We start from the raw sequence: 19,089 nt of genomic DNA, 5'->3' as shown, positions 1-19,089 counted from the left end.
GTTTGACCTTCACTGTGCAGAGTGACATATGTGCAGAGTTTGACACTAGAAGGCTGAAGGAGTTTAAGACATGTACCTACGAGCATCACATCTAGTTTTGGACGCCACTTATGGTAAAATATGCAGGTAGGAGACATCATGGACCAGTGGTTAAACTTTTGAAATAAAACATATTTGCATATTCACAGATTTGAAAGTAAATTTAACTATTCTTATGAAAAAAACAAATCAGACATAACTTATTATTCCATGCAGTGTTTTTTAAATGTCTTAAAACATGTCTAGAAGGCATCTTTTCACATTCTTGTACATGTAAAAATAGTTGTTCATATGCAGTTGCACTTATGCTTGCAGGGTCACAGCTAATCACAGATACAAATACAGATTCATATCACTTGTGACTACTAATTAGGCACAGCAGTTCGAGGCTCCTGGTGACAAAGCTTTAGATCATTCTGCCTCGAGTCCTCAGTGCGGTTGGAGACATCATTGTCACAAGTACTTTTGCCTATAACAACTGATATGGATAAAAGTCAAGACTTAATCTTGTGCTGCGCGATATGACAGTGATGACATACTTACCCCATGTCATTCTGACTAAGCTGCGCTCAGACTGATAATAGCAGTGTGTCAGAAACGAAGCGTGCACAGTGCATTTCATTGTGATCGCAGCGTTTGAACAGAAAGCTCCAGCAAAGCATGGGTAAGGCCAATCAAACAGGTGCATATTCCAGGTAGATTGCATTGTAGCATAAACAGTATACGGTTGTAATACTGCTATGATTTATCACTGTTTAATTCTATTGCTTGATCCAATGTCAGGACAGGAGATCAAATTATTGCTGCTGATACGTTTCCAGAGCTGCTAAATCTTTCCTCAAAGTAGTGGCACCTGCTGTGCAGCATCTTTGCATCCAAGAAGCCTTCAAACTGGACTTTTTGTTCATGTTTCATCTTCTCACAGTGTCTCTAGCACCATGCGACTGCAAAATAGCCCTTTGCCTTTTATTTTAAAGGGGACGTATCATTCACATTTCCATATATATTTATTCTATGTTTATATTCTGGGGTATCTTTGGGCTACATCTATTTTTAACTTATAGTGGCCCTTTATGCAGCCTGTCAGTTCAGCCTCTGTCTGAAACAGGCCATTTTAGCTCCTGTCTCTTTAAAGCCGCCCTCCTGATGAGCCCACTCTCTTCTGATTGGTTAGCTCTCAGAAGCTGCCCCTTGCAGGCTTCCGGTGGTTCAGGAGGTTACATAAACAAACAATTGTGGTAGGATTTCACTTCTTTTTCTCTTTCTTTACTCAAAATGGAAACTTGTCAAATACATCCATACATGTTAGAGCCAAAATCCAATCCAAATATGCAAGTGGACGCAAACAACCCGTGGAACAACCTTAGCAACAAAGAGTACAGAAAGGAGGCGTGTTTGCGGGTATGCGTGACCAATGTGATGTCATCACAAGGAGGAAGTAGAGGTAACTTTGCAAACAAAGCATTCAGAGCAGGCTGAAGCCCTGACTTTTGATTGCAGGGAGCATTTTCACGTACGTTCACCTTAAGTTTTTGACCTTTGATCATATTTAACACGGAAATCTGACATAATAACAGTATAAAAATAACAGAAAATCAAAAAACCTATATGTCCACTTTAAGCCGTGCTGTTTTTGGTCTTAACACAGCCTAATGTTTTTATGACTGCTTTGGGAAATCTATTAAAAGCTGTGTGGGGCAACAATGAACAGCTATGTTTGATGTAGGCACACATAAACATGTGACAAAAGCATATATGCATGAATTGCAGGCACACAGACACACACACACACACACACACACATTAGAAGTGGACCCCATGTCCAGCCACAGCAGTGTTTACCCCTGTGGCTGAGGTTGTTCATTTCACTCTTCCTCTCTTGCCTCTGTGCATCAAGCCCCCTTGATATGTCCTGCCCTGTTCTGCCTGCCTGTGCACCCATTCAGAAAACTCGTTTTAAACCCATCCACGGGATCTAGCCCAGGAATAGAATTAGTAGAATAAACATGTTCATTTGAGTCGTTGGAATAGGATTACATTTTAGGAAAGTTAATTAGGTGTTGCCTAGTGAAGGAGCATCTTTCCAACCTTGCTCAGCAGAAATGGGATTAAGATGACAGAAGATTTAGCAAATGTCATAGGAGAGCAGTGTTGTGTAATCATCCCTTGGGTGGACCTACAGCCATCTTTGATGTGTCCTTCTAAAGTGCTTCTGCATGAAATTCAGAATGAGAACTAAGCAGAAAATAAAAATAGAAAATAGAAATGGGAAAAAAAAGTAGTAGTGGGCACAAACGTCCTCTAGCCTTATCAACATTCACAAATTAGACTTCATCAAGAGACTTGCATCTCTTGCAGGATTAATATAAACTGCAAGTAAATGGATGGCTCTGTCTAACAAATGTCAGGGGTTAGCTCATTACAATTCTATTGGGTCTGTCTCCAGTGCTTTAGCTGGCTCAGCTTGCATCACTGTGTCTGACTGTCAGCTTGGGAGAAACAAATCCAGGAAAAGGTGAAGCCAGTAGGGTCTAGTGCAAGTGAAAACACTTTGTCTTAATGCAACGCTACTTTATGTTCACTTAGTTTAACCACAATTTGCAGGAATGGGCTCATATTGCCCACTTGTACAAATATAATTCCAACTGAGAAAAGCTTTTGTGACTTCTGTTGTGTGTCTTTTCTTGTTTGCAATGGTACTGTATCAAATGATAGATCTTTTTCACAGCAGATATTCTGACTTGTCATAGTAGAAAAAGCTTAGGTGTTATTAATAATACTAATGATGGGTCCTTTCTATTCCAGCCTCCCAGTAGAAGCAGATAATGAAATTCAGCCATCATTAATTAAATCCTTTACACCCGTGTTTTACACCTGTGTTTTCCTATAACAAGTGAAAAGGTCTTCTATGAAAAAGTCAATTAGTCAATTAAATGATCACTCAACAGAAAAGAGTCAACAATTTAGCCAATAAAATGTTTTTTTTATGTTTCTTTTTTTTAAAGACTCCCAAAAATCTCTGGCTTCATGCCTCTCAGATCTGACATGTTATAGAGCAAATGAGTAAATGAGAAAACAATTAGCAAATTAACCAAAAATGACAATTGTAAGTCACAACTCTACAAAGTATTTTTAGGTATAAACCAAATTCTGATATGACATTTTGGGAAGTACTCTTATTCACTTTCTTTCTGGGAGTTAGATGAGAAGATGACACTCACATATTTGGCCATTAAATATGAAGCTACAGTTCTCAAGATAGAAGACTTGTCCTATATCCCTTATTGTTTCTTGTCAAAAAATATTAAGACATTCATAGCTAATCCCATTCTTAGTTATTCAGTGAAGATTTGGATGGATGTTCATAAATAAATGAGACAACCAATTTCCCTCTCCCCTAAGACACCCATCACGCTCAATAGCACTCTGCCACTAGCTTTAAGAGACCATTCCTTCGGGGTGTGGTCGCAGAATGGCATAAAATAGATTTTTACGAAGGGGACACACTGATGTCTTTTGTGGATTTGAGAGTTGGTTATCAAATTTCAGCCAAACACTTCTTTAGATATTTACAGGTATGACATTTCATACAATCCAAGCAGAGAGGCTCCTTGGATAGGCCCAAGTACTCCCTATTGGAGTCTTTATTGCTCAAAACAATCTGAACAGATGTATATCACAAATACATGATTGACTATGTAAATATTTTAAGACTAATTCAATAGCACTAAAAGAGAAGTGGGAAAGGGATCTCCAGATCACAGATGATAACTAGAGCAAGAATAACAAGCAATCACAGAGAATTTGCATTCATACCAGGTTTAAGTGCTGCAATTACAAATTTATACATAGTCTCTCAGGCATAAGAAAGGCTCTATCTTTCCCTGCTGCAAACTGGAGACTGGTACATTCGTACATATGGTGTGGTCTTGTTCTAAGCTCAGACAGTGGTGGCTGGAGATTGAGAATATTCTTGGAGAAGTTTTATTAAGGTAAATATCTTTATTTCCTGTGATTTACAATGTTGGGGGACTTGACTGATCCAAATCTTCCCTCCCCAAAGGATAAAGGGTTTTGTTATATAGGCAGCCTAGATATTACGGCTGCCAAAAGATGTATCACATCTAAGTGAATTCATGACGATCCCCCTAACATTACTTAGTGGACTAATGAGGTAAATTCATGCCACGAGAGGTAGTCCACAGCTGTTCCGTAGGCTAGAATTTTTACACGACAAGATATAACATGTTTATTAGTGAGCCTTAGAGATACTTGTAGGCAGATTTTGTTATTTTTGGACAGAGCCAGGCTAGCTGTATCCCCCAGGTTCCAGTCAGACGTTAAGCTAAGGGACTGCTACAGAAACTATATATTTACTGTATTTACACATGAGAGTGGTATCGGACTTCACATCTAACTCTCAGCTGGAAAGAAAGCAAATAGGTGTCCTGAAATGTCAAACTACTTGAACGATTTGATGTAGAAGCCATCTGCATACTTTTTTTTCCAAGTATGTATAATTGGTGCTGCTTTGGAAAACCCCAGGTAATGTGGACCATAACTATATTCTCAATATTTTCAAAATTTTATGTGTTACTTTACATAACCGCAGCCTAAAATACTGCAGCCCTGTGGAGAAAATGAATTGAATTTAAATCGTGCCATGTGTTTCGAATTGTAGCTATTTCCATAATCATGCCACACCTGCACTAAGACTTCTCAGTCACTGTGTTAAAGTGTCACCTGTAGCCTCGGGATGCTTTGAGCTACTGTTCAATCAATTTGAATTGGAAGCCATATGCCATTTTTGCACTTGACACACTCACTATTTGCACATACTGTGGCAGATTCACAGCAATGGAAGAGGGGAAAAGGTGTCAATTTTCCATATTTAGATCTGTTGAATATGTAGAAGATGGAAAGCAAAATGATGAGAGGCTCTGTGTTGTCCTTGTTTTATGTAAATGCAGTTCAGTATCTGACCTCTATTTAGGACTTTTTTAATGTGCTGCAACATTAACCTGGCTGACAGCGTAACCAGACAGGGCAGTACAACACCTACTGTACATAGCATTGTTGACCTTCATGAAGTCTGAGCATGAAGCGAATTAAACCCAAGGGAAGATATAAATATTGCTGAATGTTCCAGTCATTCGTTGCTCATTTCACCATTGTAAAGCCCTTTCAGCCTTTTGTGCGTCTGTCTTCTCTGTGACAAGTGACTTTGTGCTTTTTGTGAATATTCTGCACCATTTGGCACCCTGTTGTGTCGATTGCAGAAACTTGGCGGCATGTCAGCTCCATTCTCTGATGACCATGAAGTTCTCTGAGCTCTGTACTGCTGACTGATTGAAGCTGCTGAACTAAGACAGTTTGTGTGTCACACAATATTACTGTGGGCACAGATGGACGGAGTCGGTGTCAGGTGAAGACGGTCATTATGTGTCGTGGTTAAGCTGTGATGCAAGGTGGATTATTTTAGGATGGAGCAGATACCTTAGTTTTAGACAGGTTTGATGTTTATTTAGATTAATTCTATGAGAAGATATTTGACTCTTATATAACTGTAAGACTGCTGTATAAGAGTTTGGATAGATACAAAAAATTGATCTGAAGTGTCAAAACCAGATGCTAACGAGTGTTGTCAGCCACTTATGGCAGTGCGTCCGACTGTTTGAAAGCAGCTGGATGGCAGAATTGCTTTAAAGTGACAACGAAAAACATTCAAACTGTTAATTGTGATTCTTACGATGCAAGTGAGTGGTGAGGAGTGGTGGCAGCAGTGCTAATTACAACACTACTAATTTAATCAAGCACTTGAAAGAAAAACAGAGTGATTGGGTACAACAAACTGAAATCAGCTGAGACAAAATTTTAAAGATCCAGTGTGTAGAATTTAGTAGCATCCAGTGGAACGTACCTGGCAGAAATGGAATATAATATTCATAAGTATGTTTTAATTAGTGTACAATCACCTGAAAATAAGAATCACTGTGTTTTTGTTACCTCAGAATGAATATATCTACATAGTGTGTCGCCATGTTGCGCCACCATGTTTCTACAGTAGCCCAGAACGGACAAACCAAATACTGGCTCTAGAAAGGGTCTTTCTTGCTTTTTGTGAGTTTCACGCCCACCATAGGTTCTCCTACACGCTTGGAAGGAGAAGGTGAGGGGTGGTGTATTTAGTTGGTTGCAATCTGCAACCTCACCGCTAGATGGCACTAAATTTTACACACTGCACTTTTAAGTAACAAATGTGAGGTGATGTTTAGTTTTTCTATTAATTACAAAAAAGCTGGTGCTATAACAACAAAAACAAGACTGTGTGTAATATCATGCTGTATTCACAAATTTGTAGGGTATGCATCAATACTTTGAAGGTAGGTCTTTAATGTATGGAGTATATTCATTGTGATAATGAGAAACTGAGGACCTCATAATGGCTTATGATAAAACTGGTAGAGGATCTAAATGTATGACTCTCAGAAAGTTCAGGTAAAAGCAAAGTTTTACTGTGTAAATGATAATAAAACAAAAGATGGTTGAGCAGCAGGCAGGCACAGCTCAGTCAACCGGAACAAAAAGGGCAAGGCAGGCAGGCAAAGAGTTGAAAAGGGCAGGCGCATGGGCATAAAAAGTCAGACAGGGAGGAACTAGACGAGCAGACTGCTAAGGTTGGGTTGCGAAACAGAAGACCTGACAGGGAACTTAGGGAGAGGAGAAGGTAAAAAAAAAGACTGAATCTAAATGTGCAGACTTGCAGACCGAACGGGCACTTCCCTGGGACATCCTTGATACTAGGACCATTCACCAAAGCCACAAGCAGACTTTTTGAAGACTCGCTGAGAGTTCACTTGGGGTTCAGACTTCGTCAGGATTAACTTGAAAGATTCTCCATAGTTTATAGCAATATGGGTGCGATGATGTAAAAAGAAAGGAATAGTTATCACAATAAAAATGTTTATTTCTCTTAAAGGACGTTTTAATTTCTGACACATATGTATTTGGTAGTGAGGTTTGATATTGCGTACAGTAGACAGACAAATAAATAATAAATAAATAATTCTGGTTTGACTGTTATAATGCTGTGCAAAGGTTGGTTTTCCTTCACCTATGATGTTGACGGTTTTATGTGCATACAGGGTCACCCGGATATTCAGGGGACTATGTCTGCAGGTACCTTTGGGCGACATCCAAGGAATTTATTAGCTGCTCATGTAAAAGGAAATTTCTATCCCCTGCTATACTATGCAGAACTGAACTTTGAGCTTTGGGTTACAGGGTCACGAATTTCAATTCATATCCATGGAAACTATTGAGATCTGAAGTCTTAGCAGTTAGCATATCATCCCCTCATGAGCCAGCCTCTCTGTTTGTCTGAAAATAAGTCCGTGGTTACTGCTACAGTTAAAGTTTGTAAAACAAACTTTATAGCAGGAAGAAGGTGAAAGGTTCAAAAGACATATAGTATAGCAGAGTTTCTTATATTGGTGAGACACAGAGAAATCTGAAAGTTCCCAGTTAATCTGTATTAGTTCCTGTTGTGGTTGCCAATAGAGGAAGTTTGTGTTTCTTATCAAATATTTATAGATGTTACTCAGCTCCAAATTAAGACAGTCTATTTTTGCAGTCCTTTTACTGTCTGCCTTTGAAGCAGAGCACGTTAACAGCTTTATGCCTGGGATACATGCTTCATGGTGAGCCAGAGTGAACAGTAGTTATATTTAGCCCATATGTGTTTGTGCTGTAAAGTGGGTCATTTCGCTCTGTCTTTTTCTTTCTGGTTCTGTCTCACTGACTTATTTTGCCTGTCTTTCTCATCCTCACTTTCTATCTCCCTGCAACTTTTTCTTTTCATCCTCTCTCACTTCATCTGCCTCCTTTTTCTTTTTTATCCTCCCTCGCTCTCTACAGCTGAGAAATGTTCAAAGCTGAGCACATCTGTGCCTGCTTGACACAGGACCAACCAATCATAGCTGATCAAACCCCGGGGTTATAGAGGGCGGTCTGTGAAGTTTGAGCACAGTTAACTTTTGATAGGATGTCAGGGTGAATTAAGATCCCCACAGAGAGTCTAGCTGGCTGGCTAACTCGTTACATGACTTCACTTTGATAGTCCGCCGTGCAGTCAATCCTCATTGTCTCAGCAGCAGACATAGTACGAACAGATAAGTTAACCTAATCAGTATATAAGAAGCAAAATGAAATGTGCAACAGTGCTGTAAAACATTTTTTAAGGCTTTTGAGTGAACACTGTTGCTTGTGTGTTTCATATCTTAATTATATCCTGCCCCAATGTTTTAATTTTAATTTTAGTTGCTCAGTAATTGCACTAGTTTTTTTTAATCTCCTATTACCAATCAGTTCTGATTAGTGGGATTCATGTGTAGCCTTTGTATGCATTAATGAATTTACTAAAGCCAGCAAGCCTAAAAGGAACTCGACAAAAATTCCTTCAGATGTCATGTCTTGTTAGTAATGGGTCATTACATGTATATTACCCGGCTAAGCTTACACAACAGTGTCAAATTTAACCTTTGTTGCACCAACCTGCTAAGCATGCAAAGAGGACATAGTGGAGTGATCGAGCTGTTAAATAAAATCGCATTAAATTGACAGAAAGTGACAGAAAGCCCAATAATTGGTATTTCACTTGCAGCTGTTTGAGCTTTTAGCCCACTAATGAACCATATCGTGGTAACAAATTCATACAGCTTTATGCTTTTTACGTGCAGCAACAACAGAGTTGACCCACTGAATGTTCTGTGCTGTGAATGTTACCTGAGATCACCTGTGCTCCTGGAATCTAATTGCAGAGAAGACTCATGAATTTTTATGTTGCAGTAAGGGCGTAAAAGGCAGGTCTGTTAATGACTTATGGATCATTTAGGGTAACAGAGTGATGGCCTACTTACTTCGGTGTTCGAGGCAGAAACACCTTAGCCACGCGCTGCATGAAGTGGAATACCTTGGCGGCTTACATAACTGAGTGCTCTCATTCCTCTGAAAACAGATACACCCGTTCTGTGTGGCACTGTGAAAAAACATCTCTAAGTACAGTAGACTTTAGATACCTGCAACATGTAGTTGAAAAAATGACAACTCAGGTTTTGTTATGGAGCAGGAAACCTAAAATTTTACCTAGCATTTTTCTCTGAGCAGAACAATCAAGGATTTTTCTCCCTAAAAGAGTTTTCATTGATTAACACATTTAACTCCAAATTGCACCAATGGCTGCTCATTAGCCAGACGTTGTAAAAGGTAGCTTTAGGTGTGAAACAACATTAATGTAGTAGCTAAAGACAAAATGTACCAAGAAGACCTGCATTTCCTAATATAAATTAACAGCTATCTAATTAAAGAACAAGTAAACAAGATAAAAAATTTGACCAGACTTTTTGTACTTGACAGTTTTTGATTCTTGGTGCTATAGGCACATTTTAGTGGATACCCAAAAAGTATTGAGGTTTGATACTGAGCCCTAACGAGTGCCTTTAATGGTCATCTCTGCAGTGTCGTAAATGAATCGCTAGTCTCATTCTAAGATCCCTTGGGAGACTTTTATTCTAAGGTTTGCAAAAGAATGGACTAGAAAGAAGAAATCATCCATACAGTACATACACATCTCCCCAATTTAAAATCACAGAGCAGAAAGCCCATCCCACAGGCTCTTGTCCAAAACATCCTATGCTGCAGACGACGTGCTTCTCTCCTTGTCTCTTTATACCCTTCAAAGATATTCTAATTAGTACTTTAGTAAGCGTGTAACGAGGATCTGACTGTGTCTTCTGTCCCCTACTGATGGAAGCGCTCTATCCAAGGTCCTCAGGGTAGACAGCTGAGCAGACACACTCTTCTCTCACATTCACACACTCACATTTCTCACATTTTTTCTAATGTGGAGAGTAGTGGATGGATTCACTTGACACCCTATGTAGATTTGCTAGTTTTGCTCACTTTCTCAGAGCAGACTTGGTGAGAATCTGCAATTGCAGAGTATTAGGAAGACATTTTGACACGTTTGTGTGTGCATATTTGTCCGTGCATGCACACACAGGTTTGTGTACAAGTGCACATATGCATACCGTTGTGGAATCATGCAAATCTGTGAATGTGTGTATGCCTGTGCATGCATCTGTGAGCTGATTGGAGAGTGATGACAGATGGAGGAAACTGACCAGCTCTGTGAAAAATATGTGCCAAACCACACAGTTAATTATTCCTAAACTGCCTGGTTATTTTCAGTGTTCAGAGTTTTTTGGTTTTTTTTTCATCCATGTGAGAGAGACTGATTCCTGATTCAGCTCCAAGCCACTGTTAACATATAAAGAGAGTAACAGCTGCGTGGATGACTGAAATGTCATTTTGCTGAGATCCTGCCAGTTTTGGTGCCAGACCACCTCTTCAAATTCCCAAGAGCGTCTGTTGGCACAATTGGTTTGATTCGGGAATGAATGCACCCACGTTCTTCCTGCGCTTGTGTTTGCCTATTAGCGGGTTGTGATTAGCTTCACCTTTTGCTAAACGTCCTGGAAGCAGGCAAAAGAACAAAGGACTCGTAGCTGCATTGCAGAGTTGTTACAATCTCCACAGTCATCTGGCCTGGCTTACCCTGGCCTCTTTCTCCAGGCTTTGTTTCTGGGTCATACAGTTGATTCTATTCACAAACAATTCATTCTGCTCCACTTTGAGAGTCAGCCAAAGAGAAACAGATCACTATGAGCCTGAGCGCCCACACAGAGCAAACTTCACTTTTGATTATGGACCCACTACTGGTTTCACTTTGAGCCAGTGCTCGCTCTGAAACAGTCTCTGGAGCTTCTCTAGTTCTCACAGTTTGAAATATGCATTTTATTTTGCAGCTGGGTTTGAGTCATGGGGATGGTTTTGAGGAAAGACAAAGAGACACGTCAGCCCCGATAAATTTATATCATTCATTTGTCTGCCTCAATTAACTTCATCACATTGCCCAGTTCAGAAATGTAACTTAAATGTAACTATTCAGCAATTCTAAAACATATCACAGCATTTTGTAAATTCATTGAAGCTATGTAATTATCTTTATTTTCTGCTGTTTAATTTTTTCTATACAACTTAATAGTAATAATAATAATAATAATAATGATAATGATAATGATAATAAACAACTTTATTTATATAGGACCTTTCAAAATGCAGTTACAAAGTGCTTTACAATAAAAACAGAACATATTTAAAACAGAGAGATTAAAAGCCACAAAAAAATCAACACATAAAACACAAAGGGAGTAAAAGGCAGTGCACACTTGTTCAGGCACGCCACTTTATTCAATTATCAGTAATTGTCAGTGCTCTTCTGCTGTTTACTTCACCTGTAGAGTATCTTCAGCAGTGATGAACTTGAACAACCTGAGAAAGAAGTCCGGACTTCAAGTCTACACAGAAATTTGAACCATGTCTGTGTCTGAAATATTTTTCCACTGGAAAATTGACATAATGATATCAGCATGCAGACTAAGATAATGTAGACATTGTTGAGTATTGTAATAAGGCAGATTGTTAGGCTTGTTTGTTATGGTGACTCTGATGAACATTATGATCTAGACGACGTTCTAGTGTAAACTCCTTAGTCATTATTCTCTGGGTGAGGGGTGATGTAGTGCAGACATTCCTAACAACAGAGAAACATCTGAGGTTCAAATCCTGTCTGGATATCTAAATATTTATTTTTTTCTTTAGCAGCACCCATCTGGCCCAGAATCCTTGTGTAGACATAAAAGATAGAAATGATTAAGCTGACTACATGCTCCTCACACACGCAGACGTACACGTTGCTCTCGGTGGCTGGTATTTCTCAAATTCGATTGGTTGGTAATGGCTTCTTGTTCAAAACCATGTACCAGTAATTAAGAGAGACAGAGTTATGTAAGACTAATCCAATTCTTTATAAATCTCCCTCTCAATAATAGCAGTGCATTTGGCTGTGCTAGGATGGCTCCGTTCTCTAACATTTCCATGTGCGCTCCATTAATTTTCTCCCCTCATTTCCCCCCTGTTTTACAGAATCTCATTGAGAGAAAAAAAAGGGAGTGGGAGAAAGGCAGACATCCTCCCTCATCTATCTCTCTTCCCTCTGGATGCTTGCACAGCGCATGTCAGGGAGGAGAGAGGGAAGAATGTAATGGTGCTATTTATAGTAACTGTTGCTGATAAAAAAAAAATTAAAAAAAAAAAGCATTTCTCTATCTCCTAGCCCCCTATTCACCCACCCCTCTTCCCTTTAAAGGATAGAGAGCAAATCAGCTGTCCTTCCTCTCTATGCTGTCTTTCTCCACTTCCCTAACCCCTCTCATCATCTTGTCATCCATCTCTCTATCCCTTTAGTCTGCTTGTACCATTGTTCAGATGCTTTTAGCGGAGGATGTATAATTCATTTCTCCTCCAGAGTGGTTGCACACCACACCGTGAGGAGAAGAGGGGAAAGAGTGAGCCAGGAGGAGAGAAGAGGGGAATAAAGAGCGAGGGGAGGCAGTGAGAGGGAGCCGTGCTTCGTGCCGTGCATCTCAAGTTGGCTTTGTTTAAAACATGGCCCACTCATGTATATTCTCTCTGTGTTTCAAACTGGGCATCTCAAGGCCTTGGCTTGTTCTTAAAAGGGATCAAAAGAGAGCACGTCTGCAGCTGTACTGTGTTTGTGATATTATTTTATAAAGAGCTGTTGTCCAGGGTGTGTCATTTCCAATGATTCTTTATACCCTTTAAAACTTGCAGAGAAAAGTACATGAGGAAGAGCATCGCTGTGTGACATTGCTTTTTTTTTCTATTTGGACATTTTGCTGACTTACAGTGAGTTCAGTAATAGGAGACGCGTATATTCCTTCATCTCCAGTTTGTGTCAGCCAAACGGATATCTGTGCAGGCTTTCTGACAGAATGTAAAGCAATAGTCCTGTGTCCCTAGAATAATCAATGAAAGCAAAGACAAGTGTGTTTTTTAAAGCTGGGGCTGAAACATTTTCATTGCAGTTCTGAGAGGAGGGTGTGACCGAAGTTAATAGTTCACTGAAATATATTGAGTTCCTGCTTTGTCTTCCCAGGTTTACAGCATGTCACAGGAGGAGGACAAGACCACCCACAGTACAGTAGCTTTCACACTCCTGCTGCTGTCGTATAGACTGACAGCGCAGATGTAGCTGCCGGTGTTATTGACTTGTTTCAATTCAGTCTGAACTGTGTCAGAGTTGTTGTAATTGCTCAGTGACAGTGGCCTGAAATAAGTCCTTAATTGGCTGTTTTCCTGGTTTTGCTGGCCTGCCAACTAGCAGATTGAAATGTTTGTTTGGCTGATATATGGCTGTCATCTTTTTAATCCCAGCCAAGAACCAATTTGTTCATGAGGGATATCAGGGGCATTCAAACATTTAGGCATTTAGGCATTGCTAAGATTCATTTCCTGTAATAGCATGTGTTTGTAACATCACTTTTTGTTATAGACCAGTAATGTCTGTCTTAATTCTTGTATGCACTGCTGTGCTTTTCTTGCAGATTTCATCTATATTCTTTTTTCAATTTCATTCTCAGGTCTCTTCTTGTAGCCCATTAAGCAAAGTAGAATGTGCAGCTTTCGAAAAATATTGCTTTGACCTTTAATCCACCGCTGCAGCAGGAGCTGAAGCAGCCTTCAGGTGTGATGAAAGGCTGTTTGGTTCCCATTCCACATAAACGAGCCGGCTGTGTTTTTCAGAACAAGTGGGCAGATTGCATGATGACAAATGGCCTATTTTGGTGACACCTCACAACTCACTGCTAGCTGTCGCCTCTGTGTTTGCATCACTGCCTGATGAGACTAAAATAGTGCCGGAGCCTAACGCTTCCTATGAAAAACAAAACTAAAAATAATCACTTCATGGAGGAAATGGAAAGGTAGTACGATACAAGTTTATAAGAAGTAATAGAAGCTTTCTACTGATATGTGACTTTTGTCCTTCATCTCTTGAAAGCTCCTGTCTACAATTTATAGCCTCTGCTGAAAAAATAATCATCCTTACCTGGATATGATTTGATTCACTTGATTTAAAACCCCTCTTCACTTTCAAGTCCACTCGCTTGATTTTGGCTGCCAATTTATGTCAGCCATAAAGCATAAAACATGAATTTTACATAGATTTATAGCTGTAAAAATGTTAATCTCTCATCAAGGTCTGCAGCTTTCAGTTCCACCGAAAAGACACTTCTCTCAGACTGAAGATGAAAGCTGCTGCTGTAGTGCTCAGTTATCATTCTTGGGTCACGATGGCATATGGGGGAGACTTTTCTGTCCTTTTTTTTTGTACAGGGTGGTTTGAAAACTTGAATATAAGATGAAGTAATTCTGTCTTGTGAGTTGCGAGCAAACTTCATGCAAGTCAAACATCTATGACACACACATGTATTGTATACTTTATATTTATACAAAACAAATGTGTCCCAATTCCATACTGCATGAAGCTTACAGAAATATGTGGACAGTGGTGAGACACCATATGGGATATCTCAAAATGCAAAACATAAAGTAAATATTTAGAAAACCATTTAGCTTTCTCTTAAGTCCCAGTTTATCTTTCAGCACACGTTGTATCACTCACTGTTAATATATACAGTAAAGTACATTTAATTCTTGTATACTAGCTGCAAAAACAGTATATTATGTCAGACATAGTATTAGTATGGCTCCAGTTGCTACTCCTCTACTATGTCATATTATCTGGCGCCATCTAGTGGAATCTGTGCAGTGTAGCATTTAGTATGGTTCAACATGCTCACAGAAGGAAATTTCATCAGTAGACCAAAGATTGACAGCAAGAAATTATAGAACAGTTGGAAAGCAGCTTAAAAAAGATATGCTTTTAAAATCTATACGATTAAGTGAATTTTATAGCACTATTATGGAAGCCAAAAGTACTGAAAAGCAGTCATATTTAAGAGTTTCTACAGTAAAGTACAGCTTTAATACACTTACCATGCAGTTTTAGTAGACTCCTTCTAGATACATAAAATGTGCTCTTACTGCAAAGAGCTAGCTTAGTATAGTATATAATACTTTCAGAAAATATACTTGTGTGCTCCTTGTGTCACCCACCTCTTCCAGAGCATCCTTTTCTCTGTCTTCCCCTGTCTTCTAGTCCTGTTTCCTCTCTGTCTCTGATCCAGTCATTTACTTTTGCCCTCTCACCCACCACAGCTGTTCACTGCAACCTGAGCCAGAATGGCATTGACCACCAGATGTGCCCAGAGGACATGACATCACAGCTGGAGGAAGAGGAGGAGTCCGTGGATGCTGGGGCTGTGCTGCTGGACGACGACAGCCCGAGCTACCAGGACATCAGCCCCCCCATGTACCAGCGCCGTTCGCCGCCGCACCGCTCCGTCTCTGAGTCTGAGCTGACACGGGTAAGAGTTGGTCCAACAGCACCCTACATAGCTTCAGTAAATACTTCAACGGCTTTCGCTTTCCAGTGTAGACTAATCAACTCCAAATAACTGTCAATAAAGAATCACCTCTTCTGAACAATGACACTGGAAAAGTTGCTGTCCATTTATCTCAGTGCCCCTCTGCCACGGTGGCTTTTGTAATTCTACCACTCAGCGTTTGTTCATTTAAAAATAGAGAATAGGACAGTAAATGACTCTACTAGTGCTATAATGTTACACTGGTTGGTGTCCTTCAAGTTAGACAAGTGGGTTTGTAAATGTAATAGTCACTTGCTGATGATGCATTGTCACTCTACTAGTCATTTCCTTCAGTGTGTTACAAGATGGTAAAAACTATACAGAATGTCTTTAGTTAAAATGAGGAATTTCTTTACCACCTTCTTTACTACTATGCACCTGCAAATCCAAAGATTTTGAGATGGGATGTATTTATTGTTACTTTAAGTTTCAATCAATTACAGATATCATAAAATTTAAGTAAGCAGATCATTTTAAATCTATTCTGAAATAATTTCACGAAATTCACACACATTATTTTATACATTAATTGTTTTTTGACCACTTGGGGGCAGCAGAACAAGCCTTAAACACAGCATTGACATACAGTATTATCACCTTATGAAGTTATTATGGTGCATGTGTCAGCAAACAGTTGCCTATTTATACATCCAGTGGGCACGGAGCTGCATTCATTTGAAGTTATGTTTTTGTCCACCCAAAATGTAAGCCCAATATTCACTCTGCTTTTTGCTCACTTTTGATCTTTATCAATTCCTGAAGGAAATATAGCTTTTGAGCAGCACCACAATGCCTAAGTAGAGCCTCACAGCTGCCAGCATGGCTGTAGGCTATAATTTTGTCTCCACATCAGTCTCACTCAAACAAGAAATTCATATTGAGGGCCACTTTTGCACAGCCTTGAAACAGCCTATCATTTGTATCTATAGCCTTGATTTTTAAAGCGACATTCATTGATTTTTTTTTTTTTTTTTTTAAGACTTGGGGTAAAAAATATATATATGGTAAACATTATACCTGCTAAAAATCAGTATTTTAGCATTTTGTACAGCCTTACAGGCTATAGTTTTCTTTTCCACATCAGTCTCAAAAGAATTTCATATTTAGAGCCACTTTTTCACCACTATAAAACAGCCTATCAGTTGTATCTATAGCCTTGATCTTAGAGCGACATTCATTAATTTTTTTTTTTTACCACTTGGGGCAGCATAACAAGCTGTAAACACAGCATTGACATTCAGTATTATCACCTGATAAAGTTACTATGGTGAAGTGGTAGCAAACAATTGCTTATTTACACATCCAGTTCAATAGTCACTCTGCTTTTTGCTCACTTTTTTTTGTCTCATGAAGGAAAAGTAGCTTTTTAGTAGCTAAATGTTCCACTGTTTTCACCAGCTAGTTGCTAATATTTCTACCATTATGCACACAGTGGGTTCATCACTTGATTTGAGTGATAAATCTGAACCAAAATAGTAAGGTTGTGAGTTATAAAACCAAAACAGTGAGCTGTCTTTTATGTGTCAAGTATTTTGGTTTTTGACCAAACACTCGCAAAACTAATGACATGTCCATCAGCCTTAGTTGTACTTTGTTTAGTGCTAGTTAGTAAATGTTAGCATGCTAACACGCTAAAACTAAGATGGTAAACAACCTGCTAAACATCACCAAGTTAGTGTTTAACATTAGCTCAACCTCAGGCACCAAATACAGACTCACAGAGCTGCTAGCATGGCTTTACAGTCTTGTTTCCACATTAGTCTCCCTCAAACAAGAAATTCATATTTAGGTCCTGCTTGCACTGTGGTGGTTTCATTTCTTTTATAGCCTACCAGCCTTACTTATTGCTAAATCGATTGTATTTGTGGTCAAATAACAAAAACATGCTTGTACTGTAATTTGACTGCATGCCACACACTATACTGATCAACCACCCACTCGACTAAAATAATCCCCTATGTTCCACACATGTACCTCTTAAATACAAACAGAGAAATTAACAGGGAATAAACAAGAAACGACAAGCTGTTGTTTCAGGCTGCGTTTCAACTCTCCCTCCGTGTTTCTGATAATAGATCAAAGGACCCATCATCAGCAAAGCAGAATAAATTCCTCACTTCATCTCCAGAAATAGACCTGTGGTTGGGACAGTGGGAGGAGACAAGAGAGTGATCACTCCTGACGCAAACACACTCTCGTATTCTCTTTTCTCTGTGTGAAATCTGTGGTAATCAGCTGTCAATCAAAGCAAGTGGAAGTCTTTTGAGTCAGACACGGTCCTCTGTGTAAACCCTGGATGAGCCTTTGAAATACCAGACAGACATCCAGGCCTGGGTTCATATAGTGAAAATACACACACAAACACACACACACACACACATGTTTACTTAAGTCACTTTTGGGGTATTTACATAGACTTATATTCATTTCCTTGAGACTTACCCTAACTCTAACCCTAACCACTACATGCCTAAACCTAACCCTAACCTTAACCACTGACCCAAAAATCAGCTTTTTTTTTACCAACTGGGGACACAGCTTTTGTCCCCAGTTGCACAAACCATCCCCAATCAACTGGTCTAAGTGTGGTGTGTGTAGGTCATACCCACACACACACATACAGCGTATAAAGTGGAGATGCTATTTTCTTTCTGGATTGTTCTACAACTGTGTATATCTAAGTTAATATGTGGTGATTCTGTGGGGGGGAAAAACACAGTATCTGTAACTTGCCGTGTGGTTTGTGTTGGTATCATTATGTAACTTAATATCACGGTGTTATTCCATTTGAAGCCTGAATTGCATTAGAGACCTGGAGGAAGTACAATATTAGCTGAAATAATTTAACTCTCTGAGCTTATAGTCTCACTGTTGTGTCTCTGAATTGCAGTTAAGAATGACTTTTTCTCTTTTGGGGGAAATTCAATAGATTAAGTGCATAAAGACTGTAATTACATAGAATGGCAATCAATTCTATCATGCAATACAGCCACGGGGCCAAGTAATATTTAGTAATATTTAAAAGGTTTGAGCTTAGCCTAATTAAGAACTAAATGGAAGGTTTGCCTCATAGGACATATTCACTCACTGTTAATCATTAAACCTTGTTTTTTCTTCTCTGATCTAAATTGTGGCGTAGTATCTGGAAATGTGTACATGTTAAAGCGTCCTAAGACTTAAAAGAGACAAGAATAGATTTTTTTTTTACCTTGCACAATGAGGTACACGTCAAATAATACTTCACTGGTACATTTGTGACCAACTTTTGTAAATGTTTCTTTTTATACTACCGCAAGTATAACACCTGAGTTTGACATGTTTTCCTGCAAAACAGCAGAAATAAAATTGGCAAAATTCTGATTTAAATCAGGGACTTTCTGGTCAAACAGTAAGTTAACACAATTTTGAGTTTGAACAGACCTGTGATACTCAGTGCTACAGATGAATTTTGGCCAAGGCCAAAAAAGTATTAAGGTTTGATACCCAGCACTATAATGTGTCCTCAGTGTGTTGGTGGGAAAGTTTTACAGGATTGATGACTTAAATGAAGATACTCTTGTTACTATGTCAAAAATATTCA

At 39.1% G+C, this 19,089-nt stretch overlaps 1 protein-coding gene across 3 annotated transcripts in view; it reads left to right on the top strand.

Annotated features, from left to right (window-relative positions):
- samd12 (sterile alpha motif domain containing 12) overlaps positions 1–19,089 on the top strand; it is a 109,788-nt gene that overhangs the window by 4,517 nt on the left and 86,182 nt on the right. For all 3 annotated transcript variants that reach the window (XM_044336528.1, XM_044336526.1, XM_044336527.1), the window contains exon 2: positions 15,241–15,449. In XM_044336528.1, coding sequence (XP_044192463.1) covers positions 15,241–15,449 — 209 coding nt within the window. The remainder of the gene's footprint in view (positions 1–15,240; positions 15,450–19,089) is intronic.

The sequence above is a fragment of the Thunnus albacares genome, chromosome 19, assembly GCF_914725855.1.
Source record: "Thunnus albacares chromosome 19, fThuAlb1.1, whole genome shotgun sequence".
Classification (NCBI taxonomy): domain Eukaryota; kingdom Metazoa; phylum Chordata; class Actinopteri; order Scombriformes; family Scombridae; genus Thunnus; species Thunnus albacares.
This window is presented reverse-complemented; position numbering and strand designations above follow the sequence as displayed.